This window comes from Gobius niger (assembly GCF_951799975.1).
Source record: "Gobius niger genome assembly, chromosome: 9".
Lineage (NCBI taxonomy): Eukaryota > Metazoa > Chordata > Actinopteri > Gobiiformes > Gobiidae > Gobius > Gobius niger.
The window spans coordinates 37672482-37689813 of NC_136860.1; the positions used below are offsets into that span (position 1 = coordinate 37672482).

The 17332-nt window shown below is 43.4% G+C and overlaps 2 protein-coding genes across 3 annotated transcripts in view; both read right to left on the bottom strand.

Moving 5' to 3' along the window:
* The window catches only part of LOC306968366 (NACHT, LRR and PYD domains-containing protein 12-like), a gene marked incomplete at its 5' end in the record, with an annotated part of 63947 nt that extends 60145 nt beyond the window's left edge, over positions 1–3802 (bottom strand). Inside the window, 3 exons of the mRNA XM_079563710.1 lie at positions 51–128; positions 196–397; positions 3725–3802. Of these exons, the coding sequence (XP_079419836.1) occupies positions 51–128; positions 196–397; positions 3725–3802 (358 nt within the window). The remainder of the gene's footprint in view (positions 1–50; positions 129–195; positions 398–3724) is intronic.
* Positions 1–17332, bottom strand: part of LOC306968112 (NACHT, LRR and PYD domains-containing protein 12-like) — a 65904-nt gene that overhangs the window by 13071 nt on the left and 35501 nt on the right. Inside the window, exon 9 of one of the 2 annotated variants that reach the window (XM_079563412.1) lies at positions 4846–4956. The exons of the other annotated variant lie outside the window; for it this stretch is intronic. Coding sequence (XP_079419538.1) covers positions 4932–4956 — 25 coding nt within the window. The 3' untranslated portion in view covers positions 4846–4931. Of the gene's footprint in view, positions 1–4845; positions 4957–17332 lie in introns of those variants that run through there. 2 annotated transcript variants of the gene reach the window in all.

Below are 17332 nucleotides of genomic sequence, written 5' to 3' on the forward strand. Positions count from 1 at the left end.
GTGGAGCTCTGTGTAGATCTGGTTCAGGAGGGTTTGTTTTCCTTCTTTACTGATGCCCTCAGACACACAGCTGAACCTCTGCTTCAGGAGACTCTTCAGTTTGCTCTGACAAACTCCTGAAGGACTTTCTGAAACACAAAAACACTGTGATCGTCATCACTCGCCCTGACACAGTGAGCCTGACTGTGGACTTACTGCTGTGTAAACGCTCAGCCAGTGACTCCTGGTTCATCCTTCTCAGGAAATCCAGAGTTATCTTGAGAAAAGCCTCTCGGTTATTCTGCTCTTCCTCCTCCTCCTCCTCTCTATCAAAGCATTCTGGGTCATTTGAACACAGAACTTTATGGAACCTCTTCAGTTCATCTTTGACAAATGCCGCAAGTGTTTTCTCCAGCCGCTAAAATGAGAATAAACAGTCACAAAATCAAAGGACAAACCTGAGAGAAAAGAAGCGAGACACATTTGGTAAAGTGCAGACCTTAAATATGGCGTCCAGCTCAGTCTGAGTCGACTGTTCAAGTCCTGAATCGTGATGTTCTGTTTGACTGATGACACACAGTGAAATGAAGTTCATATTCAGTCAAAATCGTTATGTACCTGCTCCTCTGTAGGCCTGTGTTCTGTTCAGAATGTTGTAAATCCACAAAAAACAAATGTTGTTTTGTACAAACTTTTCTGTCTTGAATCTCACTTGTAAACAGATGCAATGTATTTGATTATAGATTGATTATTGATGATAGATTGTTTTTTGCTATTGCTGATACACATTGTAAGACTGTTGAAAGCCATCCTGTACAGCTCCACTGATTCTGTGGGTCGGATGAGATATTGGTTGGTGCTGGAAAGGAAAATGGTTGCAATTCTATTATATGAATTTTTCAGTGGGTAGAATTGTCTGTAAAGGAGGTCAGGATCGAAACTTAAGTAAAGGCAAAAAAGACAAAAGTCCGAGGCAGTCCGACACCTGGTTAAAAGTCGCGTTCGACCTTAAGTTTTTGATGTTTTATGCTTTCTTGTAACGTTCTGACACCGGGAAGCCCTTGCTGTGAAGCCCTGTAAACTGCCTTGTGTATAAATTGTGCTCTACAAATACTGTAAATTAATGTGTGTGTCTGTCATAAAGTCACCTGAGCTGTTGCTGTATCTGTGCAGGAGTGCGAGCCAATCAGCACATATTAGTCCGCCCTCTCATTAAAGTGGATATGACAGGTTTTACTGACTTATTGAGAAGGATAACGTCAGTTGTAAGTTCATCAGCTGCACAATTATCATTTTATTTCAGTGAAGAAGCAATTTTAATGAAGAAATGTTGGGCAGAAAAGTTATTTTTATTTTTAGGCTACTGACAGGAAGTGACATAGATAAAGGTAAAGTTCCAGATCAGTTTGACTCTTTCACATTGACTTAAAGGGACTATAGAGAGTTTAAAATGTTAAAATTTAAAACTAAACACAGACAAAACTGAGATCATTGTTTTTGGCCCACAGGCACAAAGACAAAGTGTCGTCAGTCACCTTGAGTCTCTCTCTCTAAAACCAAAAAATCAGGTTAGAAATCTAGGAGTGATCATGGACTCAGACCTGAACTTAAACAGCCACATCAAAGCAATCACATCAGCAGCTTTTTACCATCTGAAAAACATGGCTCAGATCAGAGGAATAGTGTCAAAACCAGACTTAGAGAGACTTATCCATGTGTTTGTCTCCAGCAGGTTAGATACTGTACCGGCTGCTCACTGGCCTCTCTAAACGAGCTGTCAGAGCTGCAGAACATCCAGAACGCTGCTGCTCGAGTCCTGACAAGAACCAGGAAATACCACCATATTAGTCCAGTGCTCCGGTCTCTGCACTGGCTTCCTGTCACTCAGAGAATAGACTTTAAAACAGCTCTGCTTGTTACAAGTCTTTTCAAAGTCCATCTCTGACATGTTACAGCCGTATGAACCATCTCGGGCCCTGAGAACTTCAGGGAGGGGCCTCCTGGTGGTTCCAGAGTCAGGACTAAACACAGTGAGGCTGCGTTTCAGTTTCATGCAGCTAAAATCTGGAACAGTCTTCACGAGGATGTGAGACAGGCCTCAACTCTGACAATGTTCAAATCCAGGCTGAAAACAGTTCTTTTTGCCCGAGCGTATGAATGAAAGTATTTTATCTGCACTCTCGCCTTTTACTGTAATTGATTAATTTTATGTTGATGTTTTTAAAAAAAATCTATTTCCTTTCTTGTATTTATGCAACTGTAAAGCACTTTGAAATGCTTTGTGTATGAATTGTGCTCTACAAATAAACTTGCCTTGCCTTGCCTAAAACTAAGTATTTTCCTCATGTTCCTCCATGTCCTCATGTGTAGAATGAGCTCAGACCTGTTCACCACAACTGCCTCTAAAATCCTGCACTGTCAGAAAGTGTCACTTCGGGTCCAAACTGCCGTCATGCACGAGCTTAATATAGAAGGCGCAGTTACACATTTGGCCTGAGGTGGCAGTAGTGAGTATGAAATAGCTAACTTGCATCTAGCCCCTTTAACAATGTCAGCACGGCAACAGGTTAAAACTGTTTTCTTTCATCTATGTCACTTCCTGTCAGTGTCCTATAAGGAAGTGAAACTATAAACATCACAAAAATGGCCAAACTAAAGACTTAAATATAATTGTGTATAACATGTTTTAGCAAAAAATGTGTCTAATGGATCATATGCACTTGAAATTATATCAACAGGCACTAGCTGTGAACTATCCTTGATTCAAGCTGTGCAGTGTCATGTTTGATCAGGGCGGTGGGTGATGGACCCCTGTTGAGAAGCTTTAAGTTTTTCAAGTTTCCATTTTTCCATAATGAGGCATTACATGATGATAAGTTTATTTCCTGATTGTATGTGTGAAATTGTGAAACTAAACTAATCGAGGCCACATTGGTTTGAGTGTCTAATGTAGATGGAAGCACCAGGTCGATTTACCATTGGTGCAATTCTGCTGTTGTTTTGCAAGAATGTTTTGATTATTGTATCAATGAGCTATTGTGATTATGACATTTCTTTTGTGGATCAAGACATGTACGTATTTATCTCTCCAGGACTTCAGAACCAGAAACTCACCGAGGCTCAACAGAAGGTTCATTATTGAAGGCAACAGGAAGACCCATGGAGCGGCTACTTCTGGTGGACTCACATCTGGGACCAGTGGGAGGTGTTTTTGGCACACTATAATGCAGGGTACGATTAGTAAAATATATATTAAAAAAATACACCTGAAAATAATTTTGATGAACTCACAATTCAGAGGAAGAACGTTTATCTTTGAATGCCATAGGAAGATTCATGGAGCGGTCACTCTTGATGGACTCACATCTGGGACCAGTGGGAGGTGTTTTTGGCACACTATAATGCAGGGTACATTTAATTAAAAAAATAACTATTTAGTATTTTTGATGGACTCACTTGAAACCAGTGGAAGAATGTTTATCATTGATGGCAATTGCTGGGTTGCAGGTTCTAGAATATGATGATGTCATCGGGCCCAGCGGGGGGCAGGGGCCAGTTTTTCCTATTAACAGCATTACACTTTCACAAGTCATAGTTCAAAAGAAAATGTATGAATTACAAAAATGATCATTAATATCATTCGCTGGGTCCATGATCTCTCTGTACAAGACCAAAAATATCCTCAAAAACAAAATAATTTTTCCTCCATACTATAGTATTGGCCTTTAGAACGCTGTGATGTCACCTGCAACCCAGCAATAGGAAGACCCATGGAGCGGTCACTCTTGATGGAGTCACAGCTGGGCCCAGGACCCTCCTCCATCTTCCTCTTGAGGAAAGAAAATGAGTCAGGCCTGTTATTAATAAACAAAATAACTATTTACCATATTACAACTTACACTATAACTTTTTATAATGTGATACTTTATGTGCAATAATACACCAAACACATATACATATACATAGCAGAGTTGTTGGGCTAAATAGGCTTTTTAAATAAGTGCTAAGCCTAAACAGATTAGAGTCACTGTCATTTATTTATTTCACTGATTTAATATGGATATAACAATAACACTGGACGAACCAGATACATTGTTTAACCTCTTCACCTCCACCTAAACCAACCACAGTTTCTCCACAGAAAAGTGACAAAAACACATTAAAAAGCAATGGAAAAAAAAAAGGGGACGACAATTGTCCATGTAGATGAGTTTTGTAGATTTGGGTAATGCTGAACTGGAGAAAGTAGGAAGTGAGGTGTGTTTGCAGCACTACTTATTAGTTTCTAGCTCATGCATACTTGAGGAGGGAGTGGGGCTCTGTGTTTTGCTAAACAGACATGTTAAGTCGGCGCCACCAAGTTATTATTATTGAGGTTATTATTGTGACAGTGCACATTTATTAGACGATTCTGAGGCTGTATCTGTTCATGAGTGAATCTTACTAGACCTATTATCTAATCAGTTTGTGGTTATCACTTTTTCCACTGTAAGTTTTTCAGGATTAGTGTGTTTGCAAATAAGTGATTTGTTCTGATTTGTAAACACAGGTGATTCCCGGAGACTTATCTTTAACAACTTCCCCAAAGAATTATATTTGTTCTCTAGTATTATGTAGCTTCTTGTACCACAGGCTGATAATAAGTGTCATTAATGTCTTCGATAGATTAAATGAAAAACCCAAACATGTAAATGAGTTGATCCAGTGGAGCTAACTTAACTGATGCACTTCTCTAGTAAAAATAGAAACCTTTCCCATGAAAACAGTATAGAATATAGCACAGAGTACAATACTTTGCTGTACATTCCCACACAGTACTTTACAAAAACATTAACAACATTTCTAATCATGGACAAGTTAACTTACCTGGTGAACACTCTCGCCGTCTTCAAATACTTTCAGCTCTTCCTTATAATAATAATATCCTGTTCAACTGGATTCCTGTTCGAAGGTTAAAGTAGGCAGGGCCTGAAGACTCTGGCAAAGAAAAGAAATCCAAAGGTGTTAGGTTACACTCTCTTTTAAAGAAATATGATATGATTAAAAGGATCAATCCAAAATCTCATATACAGTGAGATATTAAACGTTTCCAGACCCTCCTCAGTTCACCTGTGGCAAGGCAAGGCAAGGCAACTTTATTTATACCGCGCATTTCGTACACAAGGCAACTCAATGCGCCTAGGCAACTCAATGCGCCTGTGTGACTCCCCAACCTCAAACATAACAAACCTCTAGTGGATGACGTTTCTTTACTTTGAGTGACAGCCTCTCATGCCGCACACAAACAGGAAATCTTTCATTCATAATATTCTCCATTTAGAATTGTCACCTGGGCTCTCAGTGCAAGATCACGCAGATTTAAAAAAAGAAAAAAGAAAACTGGTTTCAACTTCATATGTAACTGATGTTTGTTAAAACCTGGTTAACCTCTAAACCCTCACCTTAACCAAGCACATTTTCTCCAGTTAACATCCATTACCCAAATCTAAAAGCTTCTTGAAAAGAGTGTCAAATGAGATGAAAATGCAACAAAAGGGCAATGAAAATGTGAGAAAAACGTTGAAAAAAAAGCCCCAAAGAGGAACAGAAAAGTGACAAAAAAAACAATGAAAAAAAAGGTGTGTTAAAAAAGTAAAACAAACAAAAACAAAATAAAAAAGATTCATTTCGATGACTTAGGTGTTAGAGAAGCCCATCTCACACACCAGCTCTCCATATTCACCTCCCCACACGTTACTACTGCTACATTTTGATTAATGGAGATATAGACCAGACTTGTTCCTTTGACATATAAGAATAGGATAAGGTACATTTGGTTCAGATCATGTAGTTTTTTATTCCTCTTGGTCATTTATATCAGTTATTTATATTCTGTCCTCACGATGGTGTCACTACCAGGGTTAGACAGATAGCGAACAAAAAAGACTCCGGAGGCCATGTAGAGTTGCTGTGTCTTTACTGGCATCAGGCAGTAATATTTTTTTGTAAAACTGTAAAACACATAAAATTGTGTATGAATAAATTGTACAGACAGTGTACCATTATAAAGAAAATAACGCACAAATTGCACACAATATGAATTAATTATGTGGTAAAAATGTGGTATAGTTAGCATGAAGTAGCTTATTACACAGGAGCTAAACAGTAGCTAACAGAACACTTTTGCCAATCGACAACAATTTACACTTTTTAGAAAGCAAAACATTACAACATGCATATTTTGTGACTTACGGACTAAGATACTCCAAGGCTGAAAACTGTCGAAGAGACACTGACACCTGAACTGCACCGTAGACTGGCCATGCTGTTACTGACTGCACGTAGCAAAAAAAAACAAAATTAAATCCGTCCACTAGGGGGCAGCAAACAACTATATAATATTAAGGCATTTAGCATTGGGAGACATGTGATTAACAGTACACTCCCCGCCTGGTATATTAATGAATGTACCACTATTGATTACTCTTAAACAACCTTCTCAGACAGAAGTAAACTTACTTCAGTGACAGGTCTAAGATACGTTTTAGCAGAACCTTGTTTCACAATTTTGACTTCAATCTTTCTTACTCTTTTGTCATCACTGGCAATAGCCTTAACTACAATACCGACAGGCCATTCATTACGCTTGACTTGATTGTCTTTTAACAAAACAATGTCACCCACTTTCACATTAGGTTTATCTCCTTTCCATTTCCGTCTAGTTTGCAGTGTAGCAAGATACTCTTGCCTCCACCTTTTCCAGAAACAGTCTGCGAGACCCTGAACTTGACACCACTGTGTTTTGTAAAGGTCTTTGAGTTCAAAGTCACCAGGGGGTGCCAACACTGGACTGGCCTTCTGAGTGAGAAGCATTGCGGGTGAGAGAACTTCTGGTGTTTCAGGATCAGATGATACAGGGACTAAGGGTCTGGCGTTCATTATGGCCATGACCTCAGCCATTAGAGTGACCAGTACCTCATGTGTGAGGCGTGTGTTTGAGTTTTTCACAAGCAAGCCGTCAAGGATGTTGCGGACAAGTCCAATCATCCTCTCCCACACCCCTCCCATGTGAGAAGAATGTGGAGCATTGAAAGTCCATTTGCAGCTTTGATCCAGCAAGTATGCTTTTATCTCTGGATCCTCAGTGTTGATTTGCAACTCTTTGCAGGCACCTATAAAGTTCGTACCTTGATCTGACCTGAGGTGCTTGACAGGCCCTCTAATTGACAGGAATCGGCGTAGAGCATTTATGAAGCTGGAGGTAGACATCGACTCAACAACTTCTATGTGGACCGCCCTAGTACAAAGACAAGTAAACATCACAGCCCACCTTTTTCTTTCAGCACTGTTAGCTCTTGTGCGACGGGATATGACATTCCAAGGTCCAAAAACATCCAGACCCACGTGAGTGAACGGTGGGTCGACAGTAAGTCTGTCAGCAGGTAAACTGGCCATTTTTTGTTCTTCTAAGCGGCCTCTGAGTTTCCTACAAGTGACACATTTGTGGATTATATTGGAAATGAGTCTCTTAGCTCCTACAATCCAAAGTCCAGCAGTGCGCAATGCGCCTTCAGTGAACTGACGCCCTTGGTGAGCTACCTTGTTGTGATAGTGTCTGATCAAGAGGACTGCTATGTGATGAGAACTCGGGATTATCAAGGGGTGCTTTTCTATTTTTGAAAGATCAGCTGATTGCAAACGTCCCCCTACTCTTAACAACCCGTCTTCATCAATAAAAGGGTCAAGCTGTTCGAGGGGACTATGTGAGAGGATTTCTTTTGCTTTTGAAAGTCTTTCAATTTCCTCTCCATAGCTCTCCTGTTGCACACACTTAATGATGACTGTTTTTGCCTGTGAGAGTTCCGTAACATTTGTTTGAGACGACTTGCAAAAGGACCTTGCGACGTGTAGAAGAGTCGTTATTCCTCTGACTAAAGATTTCCATGTTGAAAAACGTTCAAATCTGTGAGAGCCAAGTCTGTTTTCAATGACTTTTGTTGCTAAAGCAGTCACTTGGGGGCGGATTTCTATGTCAACCGATGGGTCCACAAGATTAAAGGTTGTAATTTCCTTGCATTGTTCTGTATTGTACTGTGTTAGGAACTGTGGACCAGAAAGCCAGGTAGTGTATTGCAGGTGAGATGCTTGGACTAACCTGGTACCATGGTCTGCTGGGTTTTGGTCTGTGGCTACATGGCACCACTGCTCTGGGTTTGTAGATTTGCGAATCTGTGCAACTCTGTTTGCTACATACACATAGAATCTGCGAGTGCTGTTGTGAATGTACCCAAGAACTATTCGACTGTCTGTGTAAAACCTCACAGCATGTAACTGAATGTCACTTTCATCAATGACTGTCTGAGCCAGTTCCACTGCTAATACAGCTGCGCACAGTTCTAAGCGGGGAACAGTGTGGGCGGAAGATGGCGCTAACTTGGACTTGCCCATAACAAACCCAACATGGCAATGACCATTACTGTCAGTCACTCTGAAATATGCTACAGCTGCTATTGCCATTGTCGAAGCGTCTGAGAAGACGCATAGCTCTCGTGTTTGAGTGTGGGACAATGTAACGGGAACAAAGGGTCTCTGAATCTGTAAACTTTCAAGAACAGTGAGTGATTCGGTCCATTTGGTCCACTCTGCCCCTCTGTCTGCTGGTAACGGCTCATCCCATTCTTGTTGCTCTAGAGTTAGCTCCCTGTACAGTGCTTTGCCCTGAATTGTGACAGGGGCGGCAAACCCCAGGGGGTCGTACAGGCTGTTGACAACAGAAAGTATACCCCGGCGAGTGAACGGCTTAGTGTCTTTTGCTACTCGGAAAGTAAAACAGTCATTCTCTAAGTTCCAACTCACTCAGGCTCTTTCCTCGGGAGGGAATGCAGTCATTACTTGACTGACATTAGACGCGATTTTGTGAAGCCTAATGTTTGACTCCGCCAACATGTTCCTTGTTGCTTTTAGGAGTTCAATGGCTTCGCTTTCATTGGGCACAGAAGCAAGTCCATCATCCACATAGAAGTTGCGGAAGACAAACTGTTTTGCGTTTGAGCCGTGCTCCGCTTCCCCTAACTCAGCTGCTCGTCTCAGTCCATAGATAGAAATGGCCGGGGAAGGACTGTTCCCAAAAACTGGGACTTTCATGCGAAACTCAGTTATTTCTTTACTCAGATCATTGTCTTTGAACCATAAGAACCTGAGGTAGTTTCTGTGGGACTCTTTGACTCGAAAACAGTAAAACATCTGCTCAACATCGACAGTAACTGCCACTTGTTCTCTTCTAAAGCGCAGTAAAACTCCGAGCAGTGTATTGTTTAAATCTGGTCCCCGTAGGAGAGTGTCATTTAGTGAGATACCTTTAAACTGTGCACTTGAATCAAATACTGCACGGATTTTTCCCGGTTTCTGAGGATGGTACACTCCGAATATTGGCAGGTACCAACATTCTTCACCTGGTTTTAACTCTGGCGCAATTTCTGCTTGGTCATTTTCAAAGATTCTTTGCATGAATTCAATGAATTGTTCTCTCATGTCTGTCTTTTTGTCTAAAGTCCGTTTCAAAACAGTGAGGCGTTTCAGAACCTGTTCTCTGTTGTTGGGAAGGTGGGGGCGTGGGCTACGGAAGGGCAGAGGCGCCACCCAGTGGTTGTCGTTGTCCATGTACACTTCTCTGTCCATGGTCTCAAGAAACCTTTTGTCCTCAATAGACAGGGCTGGTTTGTCATCGTCAGGGCTCCTTTGGAAGACGTTAAGCCCAAGAGTGTCGGTTGGTCTGAGTGAGGATACTTCAATGTCGCTGAAGGCAGCAGTTTGTCGTTTGGGGGCAACAAACGTCTCTTTCACCTGAATTGCGCTCATACAGGGTTCAAGAAAGGAAGTGCGGCCATTTGGTAACACATTTGTTTTGTAAACGTTCACCTTTGTTTGTTTGTGTGCTCCCCGAAGACATACCTCACCTACAACAACCCACCCCAAATCTAGCCGCTGGGCATAAGGTGTGTTGTGTGGGCCATTGTACTGCTCACGTACTTTGTGTACACTTAAGATGTCTCGTCCCAATAAGAGAAGGATAGGTGTGTCTGTCTCTAATGGGGGTATTTTACCTGCTATTGGCGCAAGGTGAGGAAAGTACTGCACAATGTCAGGAGTTGGGATTTCACTGCGGTCATCTGGCATTGCGTTACACTCTAACAGAGGTGGTAGAGTCACATGAGTATCACCGTCAAGTGATGAAGCGACAAAGTTGTAAGCTTTTCTCCCTGTAGCTTCACTAACGCCTGCACAGGTCTTCAAAGTGTACGTAGACGAGGCTGCTTTAATGTCAAACAGCTCGAAGAAGTCTGATTTTGCTAAGGACCGGTTACTTTGGTCATCTAAGACTATGTACATTTTATGAGCTTTGTCAGGGCGGTTAGCTGGGTACACGTTTACAAGAGAGATTTTTGAGCATGATCTGAGTCCATGAGCTTTGTCGCATATTTCAGTGCATTTTGAGGTGACTTCAGGAGGAGGACTACTATCACGCTCCCCGCCATGCTCTTGCTCAGTTGCATGTGCTTCAGTTGACCAAGGAGCTGGACCTGGGTGTAGAGCACTTATGTGTCTGTCACTATTACATTCTTTGCATTTAACAGCAACTTTACAGTCTTTAGCCACGTGTTTAGTGGACGCACAACAGCGAAAACAGATAGAGTTTTCTTTCAGAAAGGTTTTTTTTCTTTCATCTAAGTGTTTGCCTCTAAACCCACGACACTTGTCTAGGGGGTGTGGCTTGTTGTGCATTGGACAACAATCTGCTGGCTCATTTGTTTTCTTTTCTTTTGCGCTGTTGTTGAGTGCTAGAGGTGTAGCTGTAACCTCAGTTTTTCTGACAGTCACTGTTTTGGGATTGTTGTACTGTCTTGCATGTTTGTCTTGTCTTACTTGGCTACTCGCGCAGGACGACGAGAAGGCAAAACTTGGATCGTTTCGTGTTTTTGCTTGTTTGGATATGAAACTTACAAAGTAAGCGAAAGGTGGAAAGGAAACTTTCCGTTCTTCCTTATACATTGAGCCGAGTGTGATCCAGCGCTCCTGTAGACCATAAGGAAGCTTCTCTATAATAGGATTGACTCCTCTAGCTGTGTCAAGATAGGCTAGACCAGGTAAACGACCGCCTGACTTAGCTGCCTGTATCTCCAAAAGAATGTCTCCTAATTCTCTGAGACGTTCATTGTCTTTGTTAGAGATTTTGGGAAAGTTCTCTAGTTTCGACAGCAAGGCATTTTCAATAACCTCTGGTGAGCCGTAAGTGTCATCAAGCCTTTGCCAAACCATGGCTACTCCTGCTGTTGTGTTATGAACATGAGCTGACCTGATTCGCATAGCTTGTGAGGATGAATCTGGGCCGAGCCACTTTAACAGTAAGTCGAGCTCTTCTCTAGCTGTTAAATTAAGCTCCCTGATTACATCCTGGAAAGACGTTTTCCAGGCCCAGTAGTTTTCTGGACAGTCATCAAATTTTAAGAGACCACTGCTCACTATTTCTCTCCTAACAAGGTGTTTAGTGAGATCAGTCATCTGTACTGTTTCAAAAGCATAGTCTCTAAGGCTGGATGAATGAGACTCTGGAGAGGGAGGATAAGATGGGACCCTATTCTGCCTGCTGAATGTTACCTCATTGTAGTAGGATGAATTAATTTATTTTGGTGGGGGGGAGATGACTTCCGCTAGTCCGAGTACTAAGCCGCAATGCGTGATGACGCACCTCCCTTTGCCTTCCTGTCACTCGGAGCACGTCTTGTCTTGTGAATGCAGCGCGCGGACATCAAACAACCGAACGTAAGCGTGTTGTTTCATTGTGTATATCGCCAATTAGGCAAGTAGGTTTTGTGGATCCCTAATTATAACATGAGTAACGCGTACCTTTGCACATAGGAGCCGTTTAACAGGGTCCAAACTCTGAATGTCATGCCTCCAGCCATCTACACCTGATTGGTAATCACTCTTAACAATGTGAGTCCCGGTTCTGTCAATGGACTGTTTGTTTATTTACATACATTTACTTAATTACAATTGTCATCCATTTAGTGGTGGTCGTGGACGATAAATAAACGTCCGTTTATTAAAGGTCCGTGAAGGTCTACGTTTGACAAAGGTATTCACATCCAGTGTTTATTGTTTGTTTTATTTAGGCCGCTGTGTCCTTCTGTGAGAGACTTAACATGTTTTGTATTTCCAGATTATTGCCTGTCATTGTTTTATCCCATATGAAATTATTATTAGCACTTTTAAGGTCACTTAAGCACTTTAACCGGGTCGTGCAATTGGTCAGTTATACTATTAACTGGACAGCGGTACTGTTTTGGACCGTTTTATTTTTGTTGCTGTGTTTGCTGTGCACTGTTTGATTTACGTATTGAATTCTTTTGTTAGTTGGTTCCTTTTAAACAGTACTGTCTTTTAATGGTACGCAAGATAACTATTGCACTTTACCCGACATTTTTAACGCTTAAAACAAACAAATAAATTGATTTAAACTTATCCTCAGCCTCCGTCAGTTTATTCTGGCACCTGTGCAGTGTAGATTATTACAGAATTGGCGTTGTCGGCAGGATCAGGCTGGTTAAGTTTAATGGCCCTTTACTGTTAGTGGGATAAAACAGTGGCAGGTCATCGGCATCGAGGGAGCGCCGTACTCAAGCTTCACCACTCTACTCTTCCATCGTCAGCACAACAACATGGCAGAAGTACAGGCCCTTTTGGAGCAGCTGGAGCAGCTCAAAGCCTCACATGAACAATTGAGAGAGCAGCTACAAACTCGAGAGGCTCAAGGCACTCAGGTATCTGACCCCAGGCCTGGGTCTTCTAATACGAACATGGCTTCCACGAGCAATGTGTCTCATGAAACTGCAAATATACGTTATGTATATGTACCTAAAGATCGCAAGTGTCCGAAGTTTACTGGTAAAATGAGTATTGATTTGCTAACTGTTAATCAATGGGTTGAAGAGGTACGGAGATGTCTGGAGGTTAGACATATGCCAATCTCTGAACAAGTATTGTTTATTATTGACCACCTAGAGGGTGGAGCAAAAGCTGAGGTTAATTTCCATCCAAACCTGAGTCGCGATACACCAGATAAAATTTTTGCCATCTTGACTGAAAACTATAGCTGTACACAGTCATATGTAGCAGCTCAACTTCAGTTGTTCCAACGTACTCAACGAGACGGTGAATCTCTCCGCGACTACTCCCATGTTTTAAAGTCATTAATGGATGTAGCCATACGTAAAACCCCAGGTGGTATTCCTAATAGCGACATGATCTTACGCGATCAATTTATCGAACACGTTTCAGATGACACTTTGCGCAGAGAGTTGAAGCAACGTATCGTCCGTACCCCAGATATGACATTTATTGAGCTCCGCGCAGAAGCTATAGGGTGGATTGAAGCTTGTAGATCCAATAGTAAAACTCGCCCTCGCACAGTTTCTTGCGACTCTCACTATGCAGATGTAGTTGAAGCTAACTCTAATGCGGTAGCAATAAAGCCGATTGATGAGATTGCTGAGATTAAGGAATCGCTTCGTAAACAACAGTCTCAACTTGATTCTATCATGCAGCACTTAACAGCACAGTTCCCTCGAACTGAAGGTAACGATGTCCCTCAGAGTTTTGTTAAACGGCCCCGCGTTCAGGCAGACGGTAAGCCTATCTGCTATCGCTGTAATAAGCCCGGTCATATTGCGCGGTATTGTAGGGTAAACCTAAATCCCAGCAATCGGCGTGCATTATCCGTGTCGGAAGCTGCTTTGCGCAGTCAAGTACTGGAGGAGGGCCCTGACTCTTCACCGTCGGAAAACTAGGCCCCTCTGGTGCGGAGAGCCAGGCGTCAGAAAAGGGGTTTGTGGGCTCACCTGAAGATTATTCCCGACTCATTGGAAACTGCCCGGTGGTAGAGGTTAGCATGGGGGGCGTCATTGTCCCCTGCCTCCTTGATACTGGCTCAATGGTTACCACAATACGAGAATACATTTCTTTAATACATTCTTCAAACCACAGGGGATTGGACTCCTGAAAAAATGCCATTGGTTGCGGCTTAAGGCAGCTAATGGCCTCAATATCCCTTACAAAGGATACATGGAGCTTGAAGTTAATGTATTGGGCAAGAGCCTGGATAAAATTGGCGTCCTCGTGGTCAAAGATCCCCCTAATGAGCCCATAGACCAAAGCTCAACAGTGCCTGGTCTCCTTGGAATGAACATCATTCAGTGCTGTTACAATCTATTGTCTGACCAATTTGGACCCAGTTTCTTACAGTTACCCGTCATCGAAGCGGCTGGAAGAGGATGGAGAGAGGCACTGGTGCAATGCCAGCATATTGAAGCGGTGACCACACAAGGGTACCTGGGCAAAGCAAAGGTCCAAGGCCGAGCAGTACGCGTTCCAGCTGGTTCTTTAACGTGGATCCACACCGTCTGCCCATCTGCATCTAATCTGACTCTCCCCTCAGTTTTGCTGGAGCCCTTATCAGGCACCAACCATTTGCCAGCAGGCCTCCTGGTTTCATCAGCTCTCCTTTCGGTCCACCAAGGAAATGTAGAAATCCCAGTCGTTAATGTGGGTTCGGAAGATGTTTGGCTGCATCCCCTTACGCAGCTAGGAGAGTTGCACGTGGTGGACACTCATCATTCCGGGAATGCTGTTACGCTGGAGGAAGGTGAAGACCAAGACGTAGCGGCTGTGATCAACCAGGTCGAAGTGGATGGCTTGCAGTCCCTTGATCTTTCTGCCTTCCACCTGTCAAATTTGTCCCCTGAACAAAGCCAACAAGCAGCTGAGCTTTTTAAGACTCATGGCGCAGTGTTTAGTCAAGGTGAGGGGGACATAGGATGTACAAACTTGGTAGAACATGAAATACACCTACTTGACGAGGCACCCGTACGGCAACGCTATCGCCGCCTCCCACCATCACAGTACGAGCAGGTGAAGGCCCATGTGCAGGACCTATTGGACAAAGGGGTCGTACGGCCAAGCTCAAGCCCATTCTCATCACCCATAGTCATCGTTTTCAAGAAAAATGGGGAAATGAGGCTTTGTGTGGACTACCGGTTGCTTAACGCAAAAACCAGAAAGGACGCTTACCCTCTCCCCCGCATAGAGGAGACCTTGGATGCCCTCACTGGTGCACGGTGGTTTTCAACTTTAGACCTCGCAAGCGGATACAACCAGGTGCCGGTGGCGGAAAAAGACAAAGCTAAAACTGCCTTTTGTACGCCCTTCGGTCTTTTTGAATTCAATAGGATGCCCTTCGGGTTGTGTAACGCCCCAAGCACTTTTCAAAGACTGATGGAGCGGATATTTGGGGATCAGAGCTTCCAGTCCTTGCTTCTATATTTAGACGACATCATCATTTTTTCCTCGACTTTTGAACAACACCTCCAACGACTTGATCTAGTGCTCACCCGCCTTCAGCAACATAACTTGAAGCTTAAGTTGCAGAAATGCCACTTCTTCCAACCAGAGGTGCAGTATCTGGGCCATATAATCTCAGCAGCTGGAGTAGCAACAGATCCCTCCAAAATAAATGCCGTTGCAGAGTGGCCCAGACCTACAACCTGTGCAGAACTGCAGTCTTTTCTCGGTTTTGCATCCTACTATCGACGTTTCGTGCAGGCGTTTGCCAAGTATGCTGCACCCCTTCATGCATTGGTGGCTATATTAGGTGGCACGAAAAACAAAAGGTCGGGAGGGAAAGGTGTCATTGCAGAGCTATGGACGGAGAACTGCGAAGATGCGTTTCAAAAACTCAAACAAATGTTGATCAGTGCTCCGGTGCTGGGCTATGCTGATTTCAAAAAGACATTCATCCTTGAAATTGACGCAAGTCATGCTGGTCTGGGGGCAGTGCTGTCTCAAGACCAGGAGGGCAGACGAAGACCAATAGCTTTTGCAAGCCGAGGGCTCAGACCCACAGAAAAAAATATGTCAAACTATAGCTCCAGAAAGCTTGAGTTCTTGGCCCTTAAGTGGGCTGTCACTAGGAAGTTCCGGGAATACTTGCTGGGGAAGAAGTTTTTTGTCTTCACCGACAATAACCCATTAAGTTATCTCCAAACAGCAAATCTGAGCGCAGTGGAGCAACGTTGGGCATCAGAGTTGGCAGTTTTCGATTTTGAAATAAAGTACCGCCCTGGACCAACCAATCGGAATGCAGATGCGCTCTCACGCCAAGTACAACCACAGAACATATCCTCTGCCGTGCCTGGCTTCACAGTGCCACAGGAGGCCCATCTAAGACACCAGACCAGTTCCACCGCTGATGCCTCTTGCAGTATAATCACAGCGCTGCCGTTCCGCCCAAAAGCAGATCTGAACACCTTGCAAGCAGCTGACCCAGTCATTGGTGGTTTCCTTCAGTATTGGAAAAGGGGAAGACCCCCCTCTAAACATGAATTAAGTATGTCATGTAAAGGCCTTAGGAAAATAGCACAACAGTGGTCAAGACTAACAATGCGCGAGGGTGTCTTATACCGCCAAATTCAACCTCCGGGTGAGCAACAAATATGGCAGCTCCTCTTACCACAATGCCTTAAAGCTGAAGTCCTAAAGTGCCTTCACGATAATCATGGCCACCAAGGTGTCTCGCGCACTACAAATCTGATTCGAAGCAGATGCTATTGGCCTTTTATGGGGCACGAGATCGAAAAATACTGCCAAGAATGCCACCGCTGCACACTTGCGAAAGCGACCCATCCGAGGGTTCGCACCTTCAGAGGAAGTCTTGTAGCCTCAAAGCCCTTAGAAATCGTCGCCATTGATTTTGCCTTGCTGGAGAAAGCAACAGACGGCAGAGAAAATGTGCTAGTGGTCACTGATGTGTTCTCTAAATTTGCCCAGGCATACGCCACTCGTGATCAACGCGCATGTACCGTTGCAAAGATTCTCACGGAGAAGTGGTTTTACACCTATGGCGTCCCTAAACGGATTCATAGCGATCAAGGAAGAAATTTTGAAGGAGACCTCTTGAAACGACTATGTAACTTATATGGAATTGAGAAAAGTAGGACGACGCCGTATCATCCAGAGGGCAACGGGCAGTGTGAAAGATTCAACAGGACACTCTATGACTTGTTGCGCACTCTTCCATCCGAGAGTAAAAGAAAATGGCCTCAACATCTGCCTGAAGTACTTTTCGCATATAATACCACGGAGCACCAGTCCACCGGCTTTTCACCCTATGAGTTGATGTTTGGCCAAAAGCCCCACCTTCCTGTTGACTCCTTGCTGGGCACATCACACGAGGATGCCACCTGTACTTCAGCTCAGGATTGGGTGGAAGAGCATAGAAACTTTCTAAACATAGTGTATGCCCAAGCCAAAGAGAAACTGC